The sequence below is a fragment of the Centroberyx affinis genome, unplaced genomic scaffold, assembly GCF_046629955.1.
Source record: "Centroberyx affinis isolate AG114_WGS23_722 - 3 ecotype Tasmania unplaced genomic scaffold, CSIRO-AGI_Caff_v1 ptg003944l_1, whole genome shotgun sequence".
NCBI lineage: Eukaryota > Metazoa > Chordata > Actinopteri > Beryciformes > Berycidae > Centroberyx > Centroberyx affinis.
The window spans coordinates 1,793-26,776 of NW_027281770.1; the positions used below are offsets into that span (position 1 = coordinate 1,793).

The 24,984-nt window shown below is 45.8% G+C and overlaps 1 protein-coding gene across 1 annotated transcript; it reads right to left on the minus strand.

Moving 5' to 3' along the window:
- Positions 1 to 1,251: 1,251 nt before the first annotated feature.
- On the minus strand, positions 1,252 to 20,617 carry rem2 (RAS (RAD and GEM)-like GTP binding 2). The gene is made up of 5 exons (XM_071541737.1): positions 20,389 to 20,617; positions 17,734 to 18,064; positions 16,311 to 16,384; positions 8,730 to 8,907; positions 1,252 to 1,580 (listed from the first exon to the last, which is right to left on the minus strand). Exons 1-5 carry the CDS (start codon positions 20,398 to 20,400, stop codon positions 1,252 to 1,254), a joined length of 924 nt encoding a protein of 307 aa, XP_071397838.1. The 5' UTR covers positions 20,401 to 20,617.
- Positions 20,618 to 24,984: the final 4,367 nt, after the last annotated feature.

The following is a 24,984-nucleotide window of genomic DNA, read 5'->3' on the forward strand; positions in this document are numbered from 1 at the left end:
ACACATGATAATGCCAGTGGGTACAAAAAAAACAAAACGAAACCATGAAACAGCCACAGGTAGATTAGTTTTCCTCTTGTTTGTCCCCGTCTTCGCTCCAGTGGCAGCCCGATGCTCGTATGACTCAGCCCCCATCGAAGGAAGCCTGGCCTGGTCAGTCCTGCTTGCGTCTGTTCCTTATAGCCGCTTTGACCTTTTCTCCCTCGCTGCCACATCCCACATATACAATAAAGGGTTCTTGGTGCTGATTGCTCATGATGGACTCCGATATGGGATATGGCTTGGGCTTGGATCGCCAAACTCGTATAAAAGTCTCAGATGAATATGTGTCATTCTCAAAGCCGACGGCAGTGTCGTCAAACACTTTGGAGCATGAGCATGAAATTGGATCATGAGCGGTACAAAAAAAAAACAACAACAAAAAAATGTGTGGATGGGGTCGTTTTTGTAAGTAAAGGGTCTTGCCTTTGAGATGGCATTGGTAGAGACGCTAGCTAGATTGTGCATTAGCTATTGGCCACTGAGGTACGGCAAATCCAGTAGTGTGTGACTATAAAACCTACAGGGTCATGTCTTTTCTCAGATCTAGACCGTCTACTCACGGTGGAACAGCATGCTATAAAACAGGATCTACAATAGGTCTACATTAGATGGCTATCAGTCTCTACATAATCAGTGCGTGCCACTTAGGAGTGTGTTCATTTGTGACTTTATCCCCCCCCCCCCCCAGTAATTGCCCAATCAGCGTCTCGATGCGACTCTCTCATCTCCCTCCAATTTTCTCTCTCTCTCCCGCTCTAATCAGGTAACGAGCACTCGCTGATTCACCCGAGCTGGTGTGGCAAATTAGGCTCACCTCCTCCTCCTGTTTCTCTCTTTCAATCTGTTTCTCTCAAACTTTCCCTCTCTCTCACAGGATAAAGGTTCAGCATGCAATCCAGGCTGATTTCTGATCTATCGCCCCATCCTTCTGTCCCACCTTCCCTCCCTTTCGACTCGTGTCGCCTCACTTGACCTCTCATCTCCCTCTTGCTCTTCTCTGCATGTCCTCTGTCTCTCCATCCATCCCCTATTCTCTCATTCATGTGTGTCTCCTCAATGTCCCTCCATTTATTCATCTCCCCCCCTTCCCTGCTGTCCTCCATTTTTACCCTCTCCTCCTCCTCCTCCTGTGTTTCTGTCTGGCATGTGTGTATGTCTGTTTGTATGTGTATGCGTGTGTTTGTCTGTGTGTGTATGTGTGTGTGTGTGTCACAGTGCGCTGAGGTCGTGGCAGGAGCGGGACTTCTGGCGGAGGATCTTGCTGCCCCGGTGGCGGCTCATCTCGCGGTAGCGGCCCCGGTCGCGGTCCCGGTCCCGGCCGTAGGAGCGCGGCACCAGCCCCGACAGGAAGCGCTTGGCCCGGCTGGTCAGGCTCTCCCTGCGGCCCGCCCCGGGGTCGCCGTCCGTCCAGCCGGGGCCCACGCAGTCGCCCCTGGCCGCCCGGACCGCCGCCTCCAGCAGCTCGGTGGTGCCGTGGTCCAGGGAGGCCGACAGCTCCAGGTAGAGGCAGTCGAACATCATGGCGCTGGAGTGGGCCTCTGGTCCGGAGAGAGGGAGATACATTTTGTCATTTTTGGGGGGGAAAGTGTTATATGTTGTTTGACATTTGAAATTTTTTAATTTAAAAAGTAGCCAAACACCGAACGCAAATTTGTGTAAAGCCTGACATCTAAAGGTAAAAAGCATGCTACTGAAATGACCATCTGCTATTGGCTGATCTTTGGTGCCAGGTGATGTCACCACCTATAGCAGTGGTTCTCAAACTTTTTCACATCAAGGACCCCTAAACTGACACAAATTAGACCACGGACCCCCATTTGATAAGATTTTGTCCCAGGGTCCCCCATCTGATAGGATTTTTGCTTTTAGATGTTTTATTACAGAACATGTATGAAACCCATGACCAAAATAGTCATACATTCTGTCATTGTGTTACTTATGGATGGAATTATAGTGAAAATAAATGATTCCCCTTTTTGCTGGGGACCCCCTGGAACCCCCTCAAGGACCCCTGGGGGTCCCCGGACCCCACTTTGAGAACCACTCTCTATAGAATAAAAACTTGCTTAGTGCAGCTTTATCTCAATATGATTTGAACATATAAACTGTTGTTTACTGGCTTCAAAAATTTACATTTTGTATACTGTTTTGGAAATATTTTCTGATAAACAGTCATGCCAGTAAAGGAAAATCAATTGAAAGAGACACACAAGGGAGAAAGAGAGAAATTTGTGAATTTTTGGGATAGATATTCATGTTTATGCCAAACTGAATAATTATAATATGTTTATACATGAGTTTACATAGATGAAATCATTTATACATTACATCCTAATAATGTATACACTGCTGGTTTTAAAAATTTCCATTTTGTACACTCCTTCGGCAAAATTGTGTCTGCTAAACAGTAATGCAAATAAAGTAACTGAATATAAAGAGACAGAGAGAGAGATAGTGAGTGGCAGGATGGGGTTAAGGTAAACGCCACTTGCACTTGTGCCGAGCTGGTGTAAGCTCAAATCTCTTTGGCTGCAGCTCAAATGGGAAAGCGCTTTCTCTCTCAATGTGACTTTCCTGGATAAAGACAGGTGACTGCAAATGCGTTGCTGACAAGGCTCGGTGTCACGACTAAAAGCGCCCGTTTCTCCCTGATCAAACAAAGACCGCGTGATAAGGAAAGCCGACAGATACATATCATTCAGCAACAAACAGGCTGTATTGACAATGTCGATTTGTTTTTCACCTATGCTTCAGCTTTGGCCTTTTCACTGCTGTCCGATCGTGCATAGGCAGTAGCATTCACAAAAAACTAAAAGCACATTATTATCAGGCCATAATACATCTATATCCATATATGGTGTGTTCTTTTTACTGGTATTTACTCACAATGCTTGCTAAATACTCAGAAGTAGGCAGAGATTTCAGCTTTAGACAGATTCTGTGTGGGCTTCAGTAAGACTTTCTTTTTGTTTTTTTTACAATGACCTTATTCCAGTGCATCAATCTAGACAAAAGGGTTTTAAGTACACAATAATACTCTGTAAGTATTTGATGAAAATCTACCCAATACATCATCTACTCTACATGTAAATACACAATGTAAGTACAAAATGCAGCAAAATAATGAAATAACCTTAGGACTTAGAACAAACGAGCCTTAAAACACTTGTGAATAATGAATAATGTCAGAGAAAACAGTTGGCTGCCGTCCAGACTTTTATCTCAAATTGAACATGCCAGGAGAACTAGACAACAAAATGGGTTTATTTTCCACCCGCTATCACCATTAACTTCTGCTGGCAAATAATAGAAGGGATGACATCAAAAATTAAAGCCTTCCTCGTTTATCACATTGGCACTCGAATGGCACACGGCATAATGCAATTTGAGTACAGAAAATAATGTTAAAGTGCATACAGAATATTACTTTATCCTTTTATACTAATTACTTTTCCATGAGATAATAAACAGCTTGATACTAGAGTTAGAACAATGGATTTTTGAAGGCAGATGTTGATATTGTGTGCCAAATTTGACCTTTTTTTATGCCATAAACATCCCCCGGAATTACAAATAATCAGTGTTTCCCCCAAAATGTTATTCTTGTCAGGGAGTAAAAGCCTCTGAAGTAGCATTTAGACCATGATGTGACACTAAACCTCGCCATTGAAACACATACTAATGAAGTTCTTTTAGGTGTGTTGGCAGCTCCTTAAGGCAAGGTAGGTGTTACAGACTGCTGCCCCTGAAGGCGGTTTAGTAAAATAGTAAAATAAAATGACTTTCAATAAAAGTGCAATATCGGCCCCGTATATCCGGAAACCAGTACATCGGTCGAACCCTAGTAAACACACTGAAATAAGGTCATTGCAAAGTAAAGTGTTAATCTGGTTTCTGTGTGGCTACATTTAGACAGCATTACCACATAAACACGTCTGTGTCAGGTGATACCAAAAAAAAAGAAGAAGCAGATTTGATCTGGGTGTAATAATCCAGCCGCACAGCAGCTGTCGACCCGCTGCAGCGTCACCTAACAGTAGGTGAGGGGAGAGGGGGAGGAAAAAAAAAAGACAAATCCCTAACCAGATCAACAGGGCTTATCCTAATACCAATGACAGCTGATTGAATTGAGTCTTTATGACCTGTTAAAAGAGTGATTGAATTTGGGGGAGAGGAGAGGAGAGGAGAGGAGATGAGAGGAGAGGGGAGGGGAGGGGAGGGGAGAGATGAAACCAGAGGAGAGGGAAGAGGAGGAGAGGAGATGAAATGAGAGGAGAGGAGAGGGAAGAGGAGAAGAAAGGAGAGGAAAGCGGCTAGACGAGGTGAGGAGAGACGCAAGGAGGGGACTAAGACAAGAGGGGCGAGGTCATCCGAGGAGAGGAGTTTAAAGAAGAGGTAAGGAGAGAAAAGCAGAGGAGAGGAGAGGAGAAGACAGGAGAGGCTGTGTGTACTGTGGGGGATCAACGCAGAATTAACATGGAACAGACATGAGATCAGTGACGGATCAAAGGAGGATGTGGCGGACGGATGGCGGGACTCACCCTGCCTGTGTAGTGACAAGGAGAAAAGAAAGAGAGAGAGAGACAGACAGACAGAGAGAGATGGAGAGCGAGAGAGGCGAAAAGATGAATAGGAAGAAACAGGTGAGCAAGGAAGGAGGGAAGAGACGTTGAGACGAAGTGACAGGCAAGACGGGAGGTGAAACGGACAAGCGGGGAGGAAGGGAAGGAGGACAAATGAGGGTGAAAGAGAGAGAGAGAGAGAGAGAGAGAGAGAGACACAGAAAGAATGCCGACTAAGCAGAGGGAGCCAGAGAGCATATTAATCAAAAAGCTCTAAGGAGCGGGGCCTCAGCCACACTTAGCAACTGATAAATATGTTCGCAATGTGACAGTGTGTGGATCACTGTGAGAGAGAGAGAGAGAGAGAGAGAGAGAGAGAGAGAAAGAGAGAGATGAAGCGAGAGAGAGAGAGAGAGAGAGAGGGGGGAAGGTGATGACAGATAGCGGAATAAAAGTGTCACTGTAAAACGCCACAAATAGATTTGATGACCTCAGCTCTCTCCACCGGGCCCCCCGAGGCTCTCTCTCTCTCTCTCTTTCTCTCTCTCTCTCTGTATATTTTAACACTGGCGAGCTCCAGGCGGGCCCCCAGTCCATCTCCTCCATCCATCAGGCTCGGGTATCGGGGAAAAGAGTCCGGCAAGAACACGAGAGCGTCTCCGAAGCATTTCCATATCGCTGACCCGCATCGCTGCTTAGTGTTTTTTGTTTGTTTTTTATGAGGAGAGAATATGCTGAGTATAGCTGGAACATGTCTCCTCCGCTCGTCTCCTAGCGTCTCTCATTATTCATTGCCTCACACACACACACACACACACACACACACACACACACACCCCTCCGCTCTCCCTTATGTCGTTGGGTATACACCGAAGCCGCGGCCGAACCGGAGTCGACAGCAATGCTCAGACGCCCATGTGCACAAATTTTTACACTTGCTGCCTCGGTTTGACTTGCAAAACAAAGCAAACCAAATAGGATTTGACCCCCCACCCACCCCCCACCTCCCCTGTGTGACTGTGGCTCCTAACGCTTCCACGCAGTAAACACAGGCACACACACACCAGCCATGTACTTCTATCCTTGTGAGGACCCTCCGCTGACTACATTCTTTCCCTCACCCCTAAACCTTAACCCTCACCACTACATGCCTAACTTTAACCTAAGTCCTAATCCTGTACTAACCTTAATCTTAACCCCTACTCCGACCTAAACCTAAGACTAATTCTAATCTTAACCCTTAATTCAAGTCCTAACCCTAAAGTAACCCCCTAAAGAAGTGAGGACCAGCTAAAAAAAAAAAGCCACAATTTGTAAATAAATGGCGTCACTCTGAATATCTAATGACTCAAACTGGTTCTCAAAAGGATAACAAAACACCCCCCCACCTTCCCCCACCACAGACACACACACACACACAGTTGTATACAGTTCTTCCAACTCCCATTCACACATCTATGCATCATCCTCCATCCTCTTCATCCCTCTTATCACAGCCCTCAACGTATGAAGCAGCCTTGCCAACAGCAGGCAGCGAAATGATGGAGAGGTATGAGAGTGTGTGTGTGTGTGTGTGTGTGCCTGTGATTGCCGGTTTGTGTTTGCAGGTTTGTGCGCTCTCGCTGTGTCTGTGTGTGCAACGCTGGCAGTGGTGCACATATGGTGAGCGCAAACATACATAAAGATAGTGACAGCGGCGGGCGGCGCCCTGTGAGAGGGAGATAATCCAAATAGAGATGTGCCATCTGAGCAAAAAAAAAAAAACACATAGGGAGAGATAGCTAGGTAATGTCTGCAAATGAAGCGAGAGATGCGATTCTTTATGCTGGATGGATGTGACAGCGGATACATTACCGCCTAAACACACCGAGAGTAAGGCGGGCGTTATATAGATATTGCAGAGGTGACCGTGAGGGTTTGAATTCATATACCGTGAAGGCAAGTTCAAATCCAGGGCAAACTCTGCTGTGACCACAGAACTTGAACGGATAGAACGGTCTTTCCCATTCAAATCAACGTTCCCGCACGGTCGGAGCGGCGGCCATTTTTATGTGTACTGTTGGGCTAGCTTCCAGATAAACTGACTTACGGCAAGTCGCTGAGGTGAGAGGTTTTGCAGCAAGGACCAAAGCAGTGGAAAACTGGCATTGCAGCTGAATTAAGTTGTCACTCACTCCTCTACTGGGTGGTTGTCTTTCAGTTGCTGTCTTTTTAAGTGGGTCAAAAGTTTGGACATCTCTGCACAGTTAGTAGAAGTGGTTATAGTTGAGTTCATCTGTTTATGCCAATGTCCGTCAGGTGTTTGAATTTAGCGAATGCTAACTTTTCTTCTCCACCAAAGGCTAGGCTATGTTCATTTATAGCATTTAAGGGGCTATATTAAGTTCAAGGATATGGTTTAAATAAATTTCTTATCGTCAACAAATGCTATGAAAATAACAAAACCAACAATGCATTTGCTCTACTCCCATTACTTTCTGACTTCCCACGCTCCCTTTTTAGCCTTCAAACCAGAAGTCATTAGCTCCAATTGTAAGCTAAAAACCTTTAAATACAGCTCACAAAAACATAGTTTCAATTTCAAAAATCGCTAATTGTTACCATGAAAAGTCAGGCTGTTGTAGTTATTACCAAATCAAATTCAAATGGGAACAAATTCTTCATTACGACGGGGACTATTTTCGGTGCTACGGAACTACTTTCCTGAGATGGAAAATGTGTTAACAGTCAGCTTATTAAGTTGTTTGAGGAAAAAGTCGGCTGGCCCGGTGCATCGTGATGATGAAATATGATGCCAGAGCAGCAGCATGGCTCTTTGACGTCTTTGTAATCGTTTTTAATACAATGGAGTTCTATGGCTGCTGGGACATGGCTGCATTGGACATGGACGAGATTTGTTAGCAAAACAAATTCATTGCTGATTTTGTTATTTTCATAGGATTTATTGACGGTAAGAAATGCATTAAAAAACACCAGCCTTATCCTTTAAAGGTGCTCGGTTTGATGAGCTTACAAGCTAGGTTCGCTAATATGCAGATTTTGACGAGAAGAGCTAGCGAGAGAAGCACAATCTGTGATAGAGCTACATTAACCTTGTCGCTAACATCATCTTTCAGTTGAGTTTTGACAGTTTGATAACAGACACGTCTGTTCTCCAGCAAGTGTGATGGACTTTACGGCCTTAATGCCCAGACTTGCATTGTCACCATAGCAACTAACCCTTAAAATTCCACAGTCACCAAACAGTGGAGGAACCGTTCTATCCATTCTAAACTATAACCATGCTGCAGCCAGATCTCCTTAAGAATTGCAGCCATAAAGTGAAGCAAAATTACAGCCTGATCTCTGTTGAATAGAGATTTTCAAGTCCTCACTCTACATAAATGTACAGCACTTTTCTTCTTCAGTGAGTTTTTTGCCAAGGCCTTGCTTCAGTGTCGCTACAGCATGCCAAAATGGCTCGTGGGCAAAAAAGGACCCGAAAACTCTGCTGCACCATAATAATGACACTGACCAGGAGACAGCACGCTCAGATCCACAGGATTCATTCGTTTTGCAGTGAATCATTGCACCAAGACAGCGCTTATGTTTTCGTCCCGTCGCAATAATAACAGATGATAGATTTTCCGTCCCATAAGGAGACTGCCACCAGAGCATTTATCCTTGGTTATTGTGCGCACGGAAGAAAGAAATTGATCCTGCTGATCAAAGATAGACCCTTGAGAGTCTTTCTAATGGAACCGCTGTAAGCTCGGAGGGAGATGAATGGTAAAATACAAAGGCAGCGACAGATAAGCCAAGATAAACAAAGAAAGGAAAGAGGGCAAATAGGAGGGATAGATGGGTAAATGCAGACAGCGTTTTAAGGCACGCTACAGGTGTTCTCTAGGGAAAGTGTGTGTGTGCTTTTGGGTGTGTATATGAAACTGACATTCACATTTTAGACATTTAGACACTCTGACGCTCTTCTCCATAATGACTTAGCGGCAGAGTAAGCTTGAACTCCTAGATCACTGTAATTACAAGAAACTGCCATTTTCCATTTAGATAAGTGCTTGTGTGTGGGCATTTAAGCGGGTCGTGTGCCTTGCGTGCGTGCGTGGATGACCGGTTTACACTACCTACCCTCTGTGCTGATTTCCCGGGAGCGGACGAGGTCGCTCTTGTTGCCCACCAGGATGATTGGCGTGTGAGGCTGTGACTCCCTGAGGAGGAGGCGGAGCTGGGCGGTGCGGTGGAAACTCCGCCTGTCAGTCACCGAGAAGACCAGGATACACACGTCACACTGCAGCGCGGACAGGTCCTGGACACACACACACACACACACACATGCACACATGCGTTAATAAAACAAGACCCTAGCTAGAGTAGATTAGCACTGAATAGAGCAGAAAAGGAGAGATCCAATGACTGAATAGAATGGGGTAGAATGTCACACAACTGCGCCATATTGCACTTGGGGGGGGAGAGCGAAATCCCTCACAACCACACACAGCGTCAACAGAGTGACAATCTCTTCTTGGAACATTCTCAGAAAGTCTCTTTTTTTTGGAGCCAGAGCTATAAGCCAATGGCGGGACAGCGGGGCCAAAGCCGGCTGGCGCTCCCAATTCTTATCTCTGTCCCATGGGAGGACTCAAGACGAAGGCTTCGCCCAACTTGACCCCTGCGAAACGTCACGCTTCACTTTGAATCTCCTGACCCTTTTAACAGTGACCCCCCCAACATCCCGATGGGGCGTCCCGTCACAGGGGCTCAATTAGCCGGCGTGGCTCTAGCAAAGAACTGGGGCTCGCTCTCTCTCTCTCGCTCTCTCTCTCTCTGATTCAGTCAACCATATTCACATTGGAGCGATGGTGGTGCGTCCCTGTAAAATGGGTCATGGCAAGGTGCGGCCATACCTAAGCCTAAGTGAGCCCAGATTTGATCTTGTCGTTTTTATCATTATAATAGAGAGCAAAGATCAAGCAAAAAGCCATCTAAAAAGTCACATCTAGGCAACGTTCAGGACCAGTGTTCCCTCTATGCAGCTAGTTTGGTGACCGAGGTCTAACACACAGTCCTATGACCTATATACATATTCACCAAATAATAATATCTTGTCAGTCTTCATTCGCTCCACTTGTCCCTGAGTAATTTAGCCCACTTATGTAAGCAGGTTTGGAAATTTTGGTGGCAAATGATACTAGATGCAGGGACTTTGCCATAAGTGTTGGGGTTTAGCAAAGTGACGGTGCTGGAGTGCAATGTAAATGGCAATCCAATTTTGGAGTCAGAAGCCTGAAGTGGTCTCTTGGATTAGGTATGCACCATTTGTGTCACACTCACATGGCAAGGCAGCTCTTCACGTGTCAGACCATTCTTTTGAACGAACATCCTACTCTGAAGTGAACAGAATATCCACCTTAAAGCAAGTGACATGGTATCCAGCATTGGACAGCGCAATCAATACTAAACACGATTGATTTTCGGCCCAAGGCCAGAAACCTGAGAGAAGACTACAGTGTGTAATGCCATCAAAAGTCACATTCTCTAAGCTACATGGCAATGAATAGGAGGCTAACTATAGAATCGGAGGACAGGAGAATTGTTTTACATCCAGGTGGGTTTTCTTACAGTGATCACAGTCTTGAACAAGACTGTTGGAATACAGGACTGTATTCTTCAAAAGTAATCCTAGCAGTGTCATTGTATCCACAAAGTAGATCTGATTATTGCTTATGAAGCAATTCCAGAGAGTGAAGTTTATATTACAGTCTTCAGCTCTGGAACGCTTGTTTCCAGCTTTATGTATCTGGGAATCTGGGAATATTAGGGTGGGTTTAAGCTTTAATCATATGTGCAAAACCTGATATGGTCTTCATAAAAACAGGAGGATTTCAACCTATAGAATTACTTACAAAGTCTGTTTGTATTTCAGCTGAAAATCAGACCAAGCCATTAACACTGGTGACTGAATCAATATGGGAACATGTAACCCACATAAGGCCCACCAGATTAACCCAAGTCTGCCTGCTGGCTTTCGACTGTATCTATGTCTGTGTGTGTGTGTGTGTATGTGTATGTGCGTGCGTGTGCGCCCTCGCCCTACATCCACCGCCCTGAAGGTGAATTCCTGCCCTCGGGAGAGTGCAAGACGCCTGAAAAATTCACATCCTCCCAAGCGGGCCAAACTAGTGTTGGATCAGACCCCGGGAGCAGGAAATTCACGGCGAGCGCCTTGGCACCCTTTCTGTTTGACGGAGAAGCACAGGAAAAGACGAGGAGAAGAGAGACGAGAGGAGGAGGGGGGGGGGGAGCTGCTGGCGTGGAAGGCAGCCCGGCCACCTGTCACTGTCTGATCGAGGGACGGGGGAGAGGCGGGAGGGAAACAACAAGAGAGAGAGAGAGAGAGAGAGTGGGAGAGAGAGGGAGAGACACTAATCTTTGTAAGCAGAGGAGTAGGAACACTGTGTGGACATCGATTGGGAGCGTGATGGAGCGCTCCAGGAGGAAAACTGTGACCAAGTAAATACGCCTCTCTATCAAACGGAGGCAGAGTAACTCAGGACAGTGCCCATTCTCTCTCTCTCTCTCTCTCTCTCTCTCTCTCTCTCTCTCTCTCTCTTAAGCAGCTCCCCTCTGTTCACCGAGCACAGGCCATCTGTCAATACCTACTCCTCCCTCACGCATACAGTACACACAAGCACACAGTCACGGACACACACACACACACAAACACACAAACCATGCCCACATACAGTACACCTCTAATCATACACACACACACACACATGCATCAAACATTTAATACCAATCTCACATTCATTACAGCCTCTGGAAAGGTGGCTTCAAAGGGTAAATATATCACACTTGAGCGTCACATTAATCATGCAGCAAAATATGAATATAAAAACGTTAACGATTATAAAAACACAACTCATCTGGCTGATCGGGCTGTTTTAGCAGGAATTTGGGGGCGTGGTCAGGTCATGCTTGATTGACATCTCTTTGTAATCTCACGTTTGCTACTAACGAGTCTCAAGAGATGGTGCAATGGTTCAGCGTTACCTTTATGAACCTGCAGATTCATATTTGTAAATACTGAGGCGGAGCTCTTCACTCTGGTTACATACCGCTAGCCACATTATTCGTCTATAGCATTTGTTAGCATACACATGCAATTTTAGCAAAGATACCCGATTTGTATAATTTAATTCTCATACTTTTTCGATGCTACAATGCAGTCACGGAATTCACAGTCACGACTTTATGCCACTGTATCACACTGAATCACACAAATACATACTGCGCATATTCACAAGCACTCACACACACACACACACACACACACATACACAAACTTGTGAGAGCCAGGTACTGAATCAGCAGCCGTTAACAGTGAATATGACAATGAATCGCTTATCAGGCATTATTTCTATAACAGGCTCTGGCTCTGAGAGGACTCAAACTAATGTTCTTTCTAGTTCAAAAAGACAAGACATTATTTGGCTCTGTTTGGAGTGTGTGTTTGTGTATGTGCTTGCATCCCTCATTATACGACATGCTCGGACGGACCCTGAACTGTTGAAATCCACTGGCTCCAAAGTCATTTGTTTTGAAGGGGAAGATACACGAGGTCAGGGCAGAGCAGCTCAAGGCCTTTACGTGGAGACAAAAGGTCAAACCCGTCCCCACCTGCTCGCACAAACATCCACAGGGTGTGCACAAAACGTACAGGCACACATTCATGCGTAAATACTCCAGCTACCATTTTGCTTTATCAAAAGCAAACACATACACACACACACACTCTCTGCCTCCCTTTCCTGTATTCTATCTCCCTGGATTCTATCTGCTTCCTATCTGTCTGTCTGTCTGTCTGTCTCTCTCAATCTATTTTACACAGACACAGACACAGACACAGACACAGACACAGACACAGACACAGACACAGACACAGACAGACACACACACACACACACACACACACAAACATCCACACACACACACTCCTTTCTCTTGAAGCCAAACCTTGTTTTAGGGGATTATGGGGGGGGGGGGACTTTAGGACAGATCCGCAGCACTTTCAGAACAAAATGAAAGCGCAGGCAGATCAATAAAGATGTAAGGGTGATAAATGAAGGGACTGAAAGAAGGGGAGAAAAAAAAAAACGGAAGGAAGGAGGTGGTGGTGGTGGGTGAGGGTGGAGCGGAGAGTCAAAATCTGATAATAGGATGATGAGGCTTAGTGCAGATGGAATGCTGAGTCGGTGGGTTTGCTCTCTTTTCTCTCTCTCTCTCGCTCTCTGCCGCACAAAGACAACACTTCCCTAAGGAAACATATTACTGAGGCCATCTGGTGTGCGCTGGCCAGGCCACACACACACACACACACACACACACACACACACCCACGCACACAGTAAGCTGACCCTTACCGCAAATGACCACATCACTGCCAAATACAACCGACCTCGCAGCACAGACATACACCATGCTGACTAATCCCCCCCCACACACACACATACACACACACTCACACACAGACACACACAGTAGGATAGTGTAGGAAGTAAAGAAACCATCCTTCAACTGGAGAAGCCAGGTTCAAAGAAAGAGAATTTCCCTCACACACACAACAAAGTATTTCCTAGATGCATATTATGTTGTATTATAATGTGAGGTGTCCCTTTAAATACAGTGCAATATCTGAGATTTCACATTGACCATGGGCTATCTAGTCAGGTACACAGACTATCCTCTGCAAATAAAATGGCTATTGACTCATCATTGCCTTCACCCAGCGGAGACCAAAACAAACATGGTTAACAGAACTTTAAAGGTACAGTGTCTTGTGTGGTTTGGGGCAGGGAATAGGAAACTGTAAACAGCCAAGAACGTTTATCATAAGGCTGTAGTAATGAAGAGCAAAAACAGGAAAAAGAAAAATGTCCAGGGAGGGAACACAGGACTCTTAGAAAGATGTCTTTTTTTTTCTGTTCCAAGTGCTGGGTGGCGGAACAATGTTTTTTTCTTTCCCTCCCTGTAATCTAGCAGAAGAATGTGGTCAAGGAAGGCGCAATTATCTTCCCCCAAATGACATCCTGGACTTTTTTTTCTAATTTTCTACAACATAATAAACCTCCAGTCCTCCTGGGCAGAAACAGTCTCCATTTGTCTGACAAATGCAGTGTTTTTTACCACCAAAAAAAAATGCACACACACACACACACACAGAAAATGCCCGTACTGTACTGGCCTATATTTCTCCAAGCCTCGGGCTGCACCTTAGGTTCTCTACTATAAATATTTTAATTTGGAGCTATCAAATAATAATGGTTATCCAATATGTAGACCGGCTAGAGCGAGAGACAGGAATGAATGGAGACACACACAGGCACTGACACAAGACACACATCCTCACACACACACAATGAACACACAGCCCACAGCGCACACAGGTGTGACTGGCTTGAAGGTTACACACATTAGAGGAAAGGGCGAGAGAGAACCCCCCTCTGGCCTTCAGTGACCTCAATCTCCTCTGCTGGCCCTTTTAAATACAGAAGACGATTGGCTGCTTAAGTGATGTAGGCCGTACATCAAACGAACCAATGTCAATCTAAAGGCAGGAGGACTGTGGGCCAGCTAGGTCAAGGCCGACCGTGCCAGTAGTGTCTATTTTAGGAACGCGGGATGACTTATTTAAACCCTTCTTCTCCCTGACGTCAACAACACTCACAGCGTCTGGCTAAGGAGAGGAGACACTCCGAACCTTCTGTGCACCAGTGTGTGTGTGTGTGTGCACGTGCGTGTGTGTGTGTGTGTGTGTGCATTACATTCGTTTGCCGACACTGTGTGTGCATGTACATGTGCGTCTGGGAGCACGTGCCTTTCGTCTACACATTACCGTCTATTCGTTTGTGTGTATTTACTGTACAAAGGTAGTACGCGCACTACTGTTAGGGAGGGTGAATCCTCGGTTAGCTGTGTTTACCTGCAGGTGTCAATCGAGCGGAGAGACACTTGAGGGGAAAATGACCGTGTGTAGATGTAGAGGCTTTCCATCTTTTTTTATTGTGAGGGAGTGATGAGGCGAAGATAGGGCTAGCCGGAGTAGAATGGCCTAAGCCCCACAGCCGGTAGCAGCTTTGGATGTTGACTGTTCTAACATGATCTGATGCTTGAGTGAGTGATTAAGTGTGTGTGTGTGTGTGTGCGTTGCCATGGTAACTTGGGTATAGGTTGGGGTGCCCCACAGAGAACATTGGCAGCTCGCTGCAAGGCCAGAAGCCTCTGGAGACTGCTGCTGTGACAAGAGCTAATGCAGCAGTGGTCCAAGGCTGTGCCATGTGACTGGCAGCCGGACAGGCATAGATATGTGTCCGACCATGTGTGTGTGAGATTGTACATGTTTGTATGTATGTTACCCGTCTAAGAGCATTAACGCAAAGCCTGCAAAATATGTGTGTGTGTGTGTGTGTCGGTGGAGGATGCGGGATGTTGTCCAGTCGCCGCTGTCTCTCCCCCGCTGCTGGAGCCGGTCCAAGCCTCCCGCCGGCCCGCTTCTGTCGCTCTACAGCCCATAATGCCCTGCCTTGTATTAACACGCACAGAATAACAAATTGTAATTAACTCTCCGAGAGATTTAACCGCGGCAGAAAAGGGCCAGCGCTTGGGGCGGGGGAGGCGAGCGGGCTCCAAAAAAACAAGCGGGAGGGAGAGAGAGAGAGAGAGAGAGAGAGAGAGAGAAAGAGATGGATTTGGAGATGACAGCTGCAGGAAGGAAGGCCAACAAATGAGAGAGGGAGGGGAGCGCTTGCAAAAAAAGGGAGAAAAGAAGTGAGAAAGCGAAGAACGGACGCCATCAAAGCTAGCCTTCAGTGGGAGTTCCCCACAGTTGAATGGAGCTGCGTGTTAATAATTCAACCTTAGGGGGAAGAGCCCCTTAAGGCCGAGTGGACATCTGGAGTGGGGGAACAAGTGTCCCTGATGCCCCGTTCAAAGAGCAGACTAATGAGAGCGCTCCGCTGTTCCATCACAGCATTAATAGGCGATTGCGACTGTATGCTTTTTGATTTTTGCATAACGTCCTCAGCGTCACGAGGTGCAGAGAAGCGTTTTTGACAAGCTGTTCCCTCTGTTTCTCCCCTTTCAAAATCACCACCGAAGGGTCGTGTATTCGCCCATTCAGACTATTCATCCCAAAAAGGCTGATGATGCATGGCGGCAATTTCAGCCCGCGCCGAAATTCCTATTCACCGTGGATATGAATTGAAGCAAATAAGTTTAAAATGAGAGTAATTTCCACTTTTCCAAGCGAGAGGACTTCAAAAAGCTAATATAGGCCCAGCTGTTGCTGTACAGGCTACACACACATACATAAAAGCATAAAATGTAAACACACAAACAGATGCAGACTCCTTCCTGAGCCCTTCGCTCCATCTTGCTCTCTCTCCTGCACTCACATAACACACACACACACACACACACAGTCTGCTCGCAGTCCACACCTGTCATTTTGAGAGAAATCGAATAAATGGCTTCTTCCATCGCTTAAGTGCAGGCGGTACGAGCGAGACGCGGCATCGATGTCACGCCGGGCAAAGCGGAAGAGAGGGGCTTAGAGAGGGAGAGGTCAGCAGAAGCACGAGAAGACGGACAAGAGAGAGAGACAACTGCGGCCGGAGACGGAGCGTGAAGCCCAAGCTGCCGGAGACTCACCTGTTTCCAGTTGTCGTAGATGAGGACTTTGCTGTCTTCATCGTCGACTGTCACCGTGCGCTCGTAGCCTTCACCTGCAGACAAACACCCATGTCACACACACACACACACACACACATATATATATATACACACTGGCTGCAGCATGAAAACCTCAGCACATATGAAACTTCCAATACATTTGCTATCTACGGTTATGTGGCAGCATATGAATGTGGAGATTCAGTGTTGATAAGTGTTGTGTTTTTCAGTTACAATTACATGGAGTGTTGTTTGTCCACTTATAGAGCTGATATGGCTCTGGAGCAGCTGTTCAAAACGATCTAAAAGTGTTAAATTGGGTGTGGAGTGATAGAAACGCTGGGATAATGTTTGCTTTTTTACACTCTCGGAGTATAACACTGACACGGACGATCCTGCTGTGCAGCTTATAGAATAATCTAGCAGCTACACTGTTTCATCAGCAAAGGAGCTGCTCAACACTGCGCAGAGCTCAGCTGGCTGAACGTGGGCTGGTACAGTTCCCGTACAGGATGAGCCCCCGTCATGAAAATGTCTACAAGCTCCTTGGGAAGGGAGAGGCTTTTAGAAATATCTCATTCCGTCCATTTATGATGCATGAACCCGAGTGTAGCTACACGAGCGGTGATGAATACTGTATGGAGCGAGTCGGTCGGCTCTTATATGGGGGAGTGCAGAATGGCAGTCTCTCAGTGACATTGATTGATTGATTGGCCAGTCGGGATGGTCGAGGACAAGCACTGATTATCCCCGCTGTGACAGACAGACACACCGATTGAGCCAGGCCAGAGCAGAGTGGCAGAGAAGAGCTCAAGGTTGTGCTTTTAAAGGGAAAATCCACCCGAAAGGAGAACTGGGAAACGTGTTTACGTTCGAGGACAAGCTGCTTGAAGATCGGAAGAACCGGTGAATCCTTGGGTTCGGGGTGGATTTTCCCTCTGAAGCTGCGGTATAGGGAGGTGAGGAACAGATCCGTTTATGAGCCTAGATCCTCCGAGAGCTGAGACTGTTGGAGGCGTTCTCAAGTTAAACCATGAGACAGATTATTGTCAAGAAGGCCTCCCTGACCCTAACGCCCAGATATGGAGCATCACGTTAGCTCAGGCAGAACACTGACCTCCTCCTGCTGTTATCTGTACACAGGATTGTTGTGCAAGCTTATAATTATGTCTGGTTTTATGTTGGTTTTCATAGTATTAATGATATGTCTACTATGCCTTGGGGGGGGGTTTATTGGCTCCCTGCAGAATCTCTCGCATGCTGCTTGGATTCATTTCGGGAGCAGAACCTTACAACTGCATAACCATATGTGCTTATAATAAACGGTCCAAACTCCTTGCACACACACTCAAACGCACACTCATGCCCCCCCCACCCCCACCCCCCTTCTCCGAGCCATTACCGCAGGCCTGCGTCTCAGAGTCTATAGACAGCGACCGGTCCGACTGGCCGGCCAGCGACAGGGCCAGCGACGACTTGCCCACGCCGTTCTGTCCCAGCAGCACTATCCTCAGCGCCCCGCCGTGGTAGCCCGCGGGGGCGGCCGCCGGCTGGCCGAAGGACTCGTCCCGGGGCACCGCCGTGTCGCTGACGGGCAGCGCGCCGGGCTCCTCCAGGCCCGGGACCCAGTCGCAGTCGTCGGACACGGCCTCCTCCCGCCGCAGCTGGTGTTTGACGGGCAGGGGAGTGCTCCCCCGGCGCAGCGGGGGCGCCGTGGTGAGAAACATGCTGTACTAGAGGCAGATTGAGACAGAAGGGGGGGGAAAGGAGAAAGGCATAGGTGGTGAGTCTACACACGGCCCATTGGGCATGACACATATGGCGCTGTCTGCCTAGAGTGCTGGCCAGGCTTCGGAGGGAAGGAACAAGTCGGAACAGGCCGTAAATCTATACCTGTAATACTGTCTGTTCTTGTGAATGTTATCACTGTGGGATGGGGGGGGGAAGGGTGTGCATCTGTGTGTGTGTGTGTGTGTGTGTGTGGAGGAAGGGGGGGTGATAACAATGGAGGCGAGACAGATAAAGTGGCAGGCAGAGAGGGATGCTGATGAAGACATACAGGAGAAAAAGAGAGAGAGAGAGAGAGAGAGAGAGAGAGAGAGAGAGAGAGAGAGAGAGAGAGAGAGGGAGGGAGGAGGGAGAAACAGGGCCGGGGGAAGGAGATGCTGAAAGAAATGGCATGCAGAAGATAAGAGGATGCGAAAAGGAAGGCGACGGGGTTGACAAAGGGAAACGTTAGCGAGCAAAGTGGGAGAGGGAGGTAGAGAGAGAGAGCGAGGAGGAGAGAGAGAGAGAGAAAGACAGAGAAGGGACAGAGGAGGAGAGCCCGCAGCCTTACAAAAAGGGCATAAGTGTGGTCAGGTGGCTCTACTGTACAGTGTGTACATAGTGACTGCAGCATGCATTAGCAGGAAAGTAGGTCAAAAACATAAAGTCCTGATCTCCGTCCCTTGTCACCAAAAAAGAAGGGAAGAGTTTAAAGGAGGCTGTCAGCTGTTTTTCCCCCAGAACAATAGCTTGGCTGAGGGAGGTGTGTGTGCGTGTGTGTGTGTGTGTGCATAAGTGTCTGTGCACCAGCAGGTCAACCAGAGACGACCCTCATCAATATTAATACAGCAATTAATCTAGCAACAGCAGCGCCCCTGGGCATCTGTGGCCTAGCCTCTGCCTGTGGCACTGCTACAGTAGGCCCCTCACACACATACACACTCATCCACTCAGTCAAGTAGCTTTATGCAAAATCACTACAATAATCCTATAATATTCCTATAGGGGCTTACAGTGTGCCTGTGGTGCTCAATAGCGGGTTTATACTAATGATCGTGTACTTAATGGGGTTTGTTGTCCTGTGGTATCACTATAATATACCTATAATATTCTTATAGGGACTTAGTGTATAGCAATGCTGTGTCTATGGTACTCAAGAGTGAGTTTATAGTAACCTTATCATACTTTATGGTATTGTCTATCTATCTCCTATGGTATCTCTATAGTATTCCTTTAATATTCCTATAGTATGGTATATACATTTTATAGTTTTGCTGTGTTCTTTTTTCACAAGGGAATGCAGGTGTGGCTGCCTGTGGCAAAGCTATATGTAGGCGCTCACACACACACAAACACACACACACACACACACACACACACACACACACACACTCATTCACTCACCAGCACCAATTAAGCTAATTGAAAGAATCTAATCAATTAACCATGGCCTTTATTGTCAGCCGCGCAAAGGGGAGCTATATACGGGGAGGGGCGGGACGCTCTGACGGGGGGCTGAGGCAGCGTGTCAGGGGTTAATCTCACTCTCTCGCAGGCCGTCCAGAAACTAGGGCAAACAACACGGCACAATACAAAATTAATACTACAGGCAATGCTGTTTTGTTCCTCCGTCGTTACAGCACAATTATACCCACTGCTGCTTCACTGCAAGCTGTAGCCCGGTTATGTCTTGTACATGTTTTTTATCTTCCAAAAGATGTTTGACTGTAGACCTCATTATAATTCAAAAATTTGGAGGAACTGAAACGATGAGAATTCTAATGATCCACCGAGAGAGAGAGAGAGAGAGACAGAGAGAGAGAGAGAGAGAGAGAGAGAGAGAACCTCTTGAGAAATAAAGAACTAGATTTTAAAAAGATAGGCCTACTATACAAATATCACAGCAAAACTTTAAACTGCAGCTACTAGCCTATAGGCCAAAAACTACGGAAAAACCTATAGTAATACCATAGGAGATAAAAACAAGTCACTATAAGAATATTACAGGAATATTCTAACGATTTTTCGTGAGAGGGAAAAAAAAAATGCACCAGATAATAAACTGAATTCCCCCACACACACAATGATCAGACACACGTTATGAATGTGACGGGAAGAAACAAAGTGTGTGCACAAAAGCAAAGTGATAGGCGCTACTATTCTCTACACATAAGAGGGTGTGTACCTGGTGTGTGTGTGTGAGCCTACTAGAATATATAGGCTAATACACTGTAGGTGCAGAGCGCGTGCAGTGGGGTTAAGGAAAGGCGTAAAATATCTGTCGCCTTACCTGGTCTGCCATGGTTATCAGTTAATTCTTCTCTTTATGACAAATAAACAAAAAAAAAAAACAAGTGCTTTAGTTGCAACCGCCTCCTCCGCCCGTTTCAAGTCATCTGTGCTGGCTGCAGACCCGGCATAACATTCACAACGGGAATAATAGACGGCGCACAAAAGAGACGCGCCAAATATCATTTAACATCATGCTATTCTCCCCCCCCCTACTCCGGTGCGTAAAAAATCCCCTTCTGGTGACTTCAAAGGAGCGTCTGAGTTGAGGTGCGGTGCGTGGAAAAAAAAACAGGATAGGTACAGACTGCTGCTGCTGCCGCTGCTGCTGCTGGGCGGAGGCTACACCTGCAGCTCCGCGAGGGAGACCGGGCGACTTCTCAGGAAGGTGGTGTAAAGAAGAAGAAGAAAGAAAAGCCATCGGCATCGGCACAACAACAACAACAACACATCTCTCTCTCTCCCCCCCCCTGTCCTCCTGGTGTCCCGACGCCCAGCAGGCAGCATGCAACCCCGCGCGCGCTTCCCTCCCCTCCTTCCTTCCTCCAGTAATACCTGCTCTCTCTCTCTCTCTCTCTCTCTCTCTCTCTCTCTCTCTCTCTCTCCTACAAAGTGTGCGTTGGGGGGGGGGGGGGGGGCGTCCTTGTGTAAGGACGCGTTGGGTTGTCACACAGGATGGAGAGGTGGTGGTGGTGGGGAGGGGTGGTAGGGTGGTATAGAATTGCCCAAATCCCCCACACCCTCCAGCATATCTACCTCTACCTCCGTTTTTGAAAACGCTGGCTTTTGCCGGTGCAATTCATTCAGGGGAGGACGGGAATTGATTTTGTCGCTGTGTGAAGTGAAGCAGCCGCTAGAGGGAGGCAGAGGCATGCCTCCTGGAAGAATGGGCTATTTATGTACAGGGGAATGTCGCTCAAATAATCCAAACTAAACAATATTTTCCATTTAAGAGCAGGAGAACAAAAACAGCAACAGCAGCTCATCGTGATAGAGATCAGTTCATGTTTTTAAAACTCTTTTCCTAATAAAAGGATTTTGTTAGTTTTCGCAAGGATTTAATTTCAATTAATCAAATGTTACAATTTCAACTAAGAACATCTTGATATTGGGAGTGGACTTGAGGTTTTCAGGTTTTCACTCCAAAGACTACAGCAGGTTTCACTGATTGGTTCCTCCTTTCTGGTTGAACGTGTGCTAATCAGTTAAATCATCAGCTTTAGTCGCAACGAAAACCTGCATACACTCTGCCGTCCATGGCACACGGTTGAAAACCCCTGATCTAGATTTATGAAAGTGAAAGATCGGCTATGTTTCAGAAGATAGATCACTAGCATGAGATAGTTTTAAAGAAAAACCGTCCCGACTTCCGAATTCCTAAAGTGGGCCTCGCCCTCACGCCACAAAAAGGCAATTCTGCCTAAATCGTGTAGCTGTTACCAGACCGATCTGGTACACGTCTGAAACAAAGTTGTTTTTATCAAAATGTCAACCACAAATGAAAGTGAAAAATGTCCTGCCACTGTATTCAAGAATAAAATGAATATAATGAATCATTCTCTACATTTCACTTAAGATTCCTTGTTGGTGAGAGCAGGATAAAGAAAAAAGACTTGGCATTTTGGACCATTGCTATTCCTCATTCACTCTCTGCCAAGCTCACCCTGCTCCAAATGACCATACTACCCATGTTATATTATTTGTACACGTCAGTTAACTGGCCCTCTCTAGGCTTGCCGAAAAACCTCATTGGCTCACTTTCATTTACAACACCCTCCTGGCAGCCCTCTATCTGACAAATGTGTGAGAAAAAAACATCGCCTTCCCGTAACACTGGGTCTGCCCGTCACATCCTGCTGAACGTCCCCAGAGTTCAAACCTCGCTCGGCCGCTCCTCATTCCAGTTTGCTCAGCCCGTTGACGGGAATGAGTTGCAAAAGACTCTGAAATTGACAATTTAATCTCTCTCTGCCTTCAAGGACTCTGTCACAGACATTTACTGGCACAAATGCAACAGTAATATGACTGCACAAACTTCTTTATTAGTGCTGCCGTATGTTTTAATTGCTTTTAGCGGTGTCCGTGTCCTTGTTGTTGATGGTGTTATTTTTCAGGTGTTCATCTAGGTTATGCCTGTGATAATTTACTGTCTCTTTCAACATTACTATTTTTATTGTGTGCCATGTAAATAGGAACTTGCTCTTAATTGACTTACCTGGTTGAATGCAGGTTAGTTGAATTTTAGTATGTCGAAGAATGTGGCGCCATCGTCAAATCTGAGTGCTGCAATAATATTTCCCACCTGAAAGCTGATATGAATGGTATTTTTCAAGTATGAAGCTTGAATTTAACATCTTTCCCATATGAAATGAATGCAGCGCTTTAACTTCTTCCCCCTTCAGGTAGAAACAGATTGGAGTTCCAACCCAGAAGTCATGGGCAGGGAAGTAAAGTTAAAAAAGCAATTTCTCTGACTCAGGCTGCCATTACTTATGAGTGTCAATGAGCAGTAGCCTAAATATTTAATGTCCCGGCGGGGCAATTTGTTTCACAGCCAGCAGTCCAGCAAATGAATAAATGAAGACACACACAACAATAAACACATAAGAAATACAGCAACAGCATCACTTAATGAGGGTGACTCAGAACAAGTTTGGATTCCACTGGCCAAGACAGCTAGTATGGCCTCTTATACACATTTATTTAAGAACTCAATAGCTACTTAGACAAAAGATTTCCTATTGGTCCCACTTGGGGAAGCTGAACCTGTGGTCAGATAGGAGCAACTGGAACTGGAATGATGGGAGTCCAGTGAGAAAGCCTGTGCCTTTCCTGTGTCTATCGCTTAATACACATGAGAAAGATCCTGAGGAGAAATAACTGATCTTTTGGCACAGCTTAATACACTCCAGAGTTTACAGAAAAAGTTAAGACAGATTCAATGAAGGAAGAATAAAACACTTTCATAAATGCCCTGTCCACATTTCCTCAGTTAAGAAGTAGGCTACAACCTTTGATCGCCCTTCTTGCAGATTAAATCAGTGTTTCTCAAAGTTTTTTGTCATCAAGTATGGAAGTATATGAAACGTTTAGCATAATATAAATGTTGTCATTTATCTTTGTGTTTCCATAACTGCATAAAAAGTGACTTGGTTCAGGGTCTCGAAATACAAACAGGCCTGGAATTGTCACATTGTTGTACGTCAAAAACACAAAATGATAGCTCACAAGCTAGCTAGCTAACACTTTAATCTTGCTTTCTGAGCCTCTTACGCTGTTCATTTTGAAAATGTTTAAAAGTTGCTGTGCAGCTTTCTACTCTACAAATACACAAAACTCCACAACTAGCATGGTAAAATATATGCTACATCACAATATCCAGCCAGCTTTTGTTAGCAGTAGTTAGCCAGTTAGCATTTTAGTGGTTCAAGACAAGTGGATTTTAAAGGAAGATACCATCAATTTGTGATGTTCAGTGCATTCCAGGAGTTATTTGTTGTGTGTTGTAATTTACTTTTTTGGTGTACCCACTTTCCCTCAGCCCCCCAACCTCGTCTAGTACTTCTACTTCAGTTAGTGATTTCCTACATTTCCCAGAATGATTCCCCCATATAAAAAAGGTTCTGTGAAGAGAGAACAAATGCCGAGGTGTGTCATGCCCGATTCTTCAATTTACAGAAAAGCCGTTGAAGAGCAAGTTGTATTAAATTTTTTCCATGGAAAGTATTTTGGTCGCCAGATGACATCATATGTCATTTTGCACATCGATTTGCTACAGCCCCCCACTCTTAGCAGAGGGAGGGGGACTATATGTACAGAAAGTGCTGTGATCATCAGACCTCTTTGGATTAATCAAGAGAGTAGCATCAGCTATACTGATGTATCAGCGTTTTCGTCATTGTTCCCTATGGTCATATAGTTACTCAATTTGTTCTTAGTCGCTTTTGAGAGATAAAGTCACCAGGAGGGTCTGAAAGTTGCTAAATGTAGACACTTGCTAAATCCAAGCTGGCAACAGTGGTTGTATTTCACACGCTACCGATGACCTACAAAGATGCAAGCTGTGGCTGTATTGCATTATGGTCTGTTGAGGGTACTGCTGGTGACACTTACCGTTTATGTTTTAGGCAGTTGAAATTCTTTCTGCCATCAAACTCGTGCTGAAAATGTTTCTCAAAAATAATAAAATATGTGACAGAGGACAAGACAAAGGTGTATTTATTATAAGAATACAGGAAAAATCCAGCTGCAGTAGGAAGAGGCAGAAAACATGAATTTTAACATTTGCGTCCTTCACCTCTTGTTTCCAGCTATACACATGGCAAGTGACAGGAAAATAAGTGACAACTGGCTGTATTAACTCGATAGTGTAGTTATATTAAAGGCTAATTCATGAATCAGCAGGTCCGTCTATATCTCCAAACAGATTCTCCCTCTGGACTTTAAATGGTTTGCGTACGATGACAGTGAATGGCCTGCAGATACCTGAGACCCTCTTTAAGGCTATTAAATGTCAAGTGTTCTCTCTTGCAGTCTGTCTCCAACAATAAATACCTCTCCAAAAAGCCCATCTAGACAGAGGGATGTACCTCCCCAT

Coding starts and splice junctions, on each gene's coding strand:
- rem2 (XM_071541737.1), bottom strand. Junction 16,385..17,733: donor CTCTGAGACGCAGGCCTGCG/GTAATGGCTCGG, acceptor GTTTGTCTGCAG/GTGAAGGCTACGAGCGCACG. Junction 1,581..8,729: donor CCGGGAAATCAGCACAGAGG/GTAGGTAGTGTA, acceptor TCTCCGGACCAG/AGGCCCACTCCAGCGCCATG.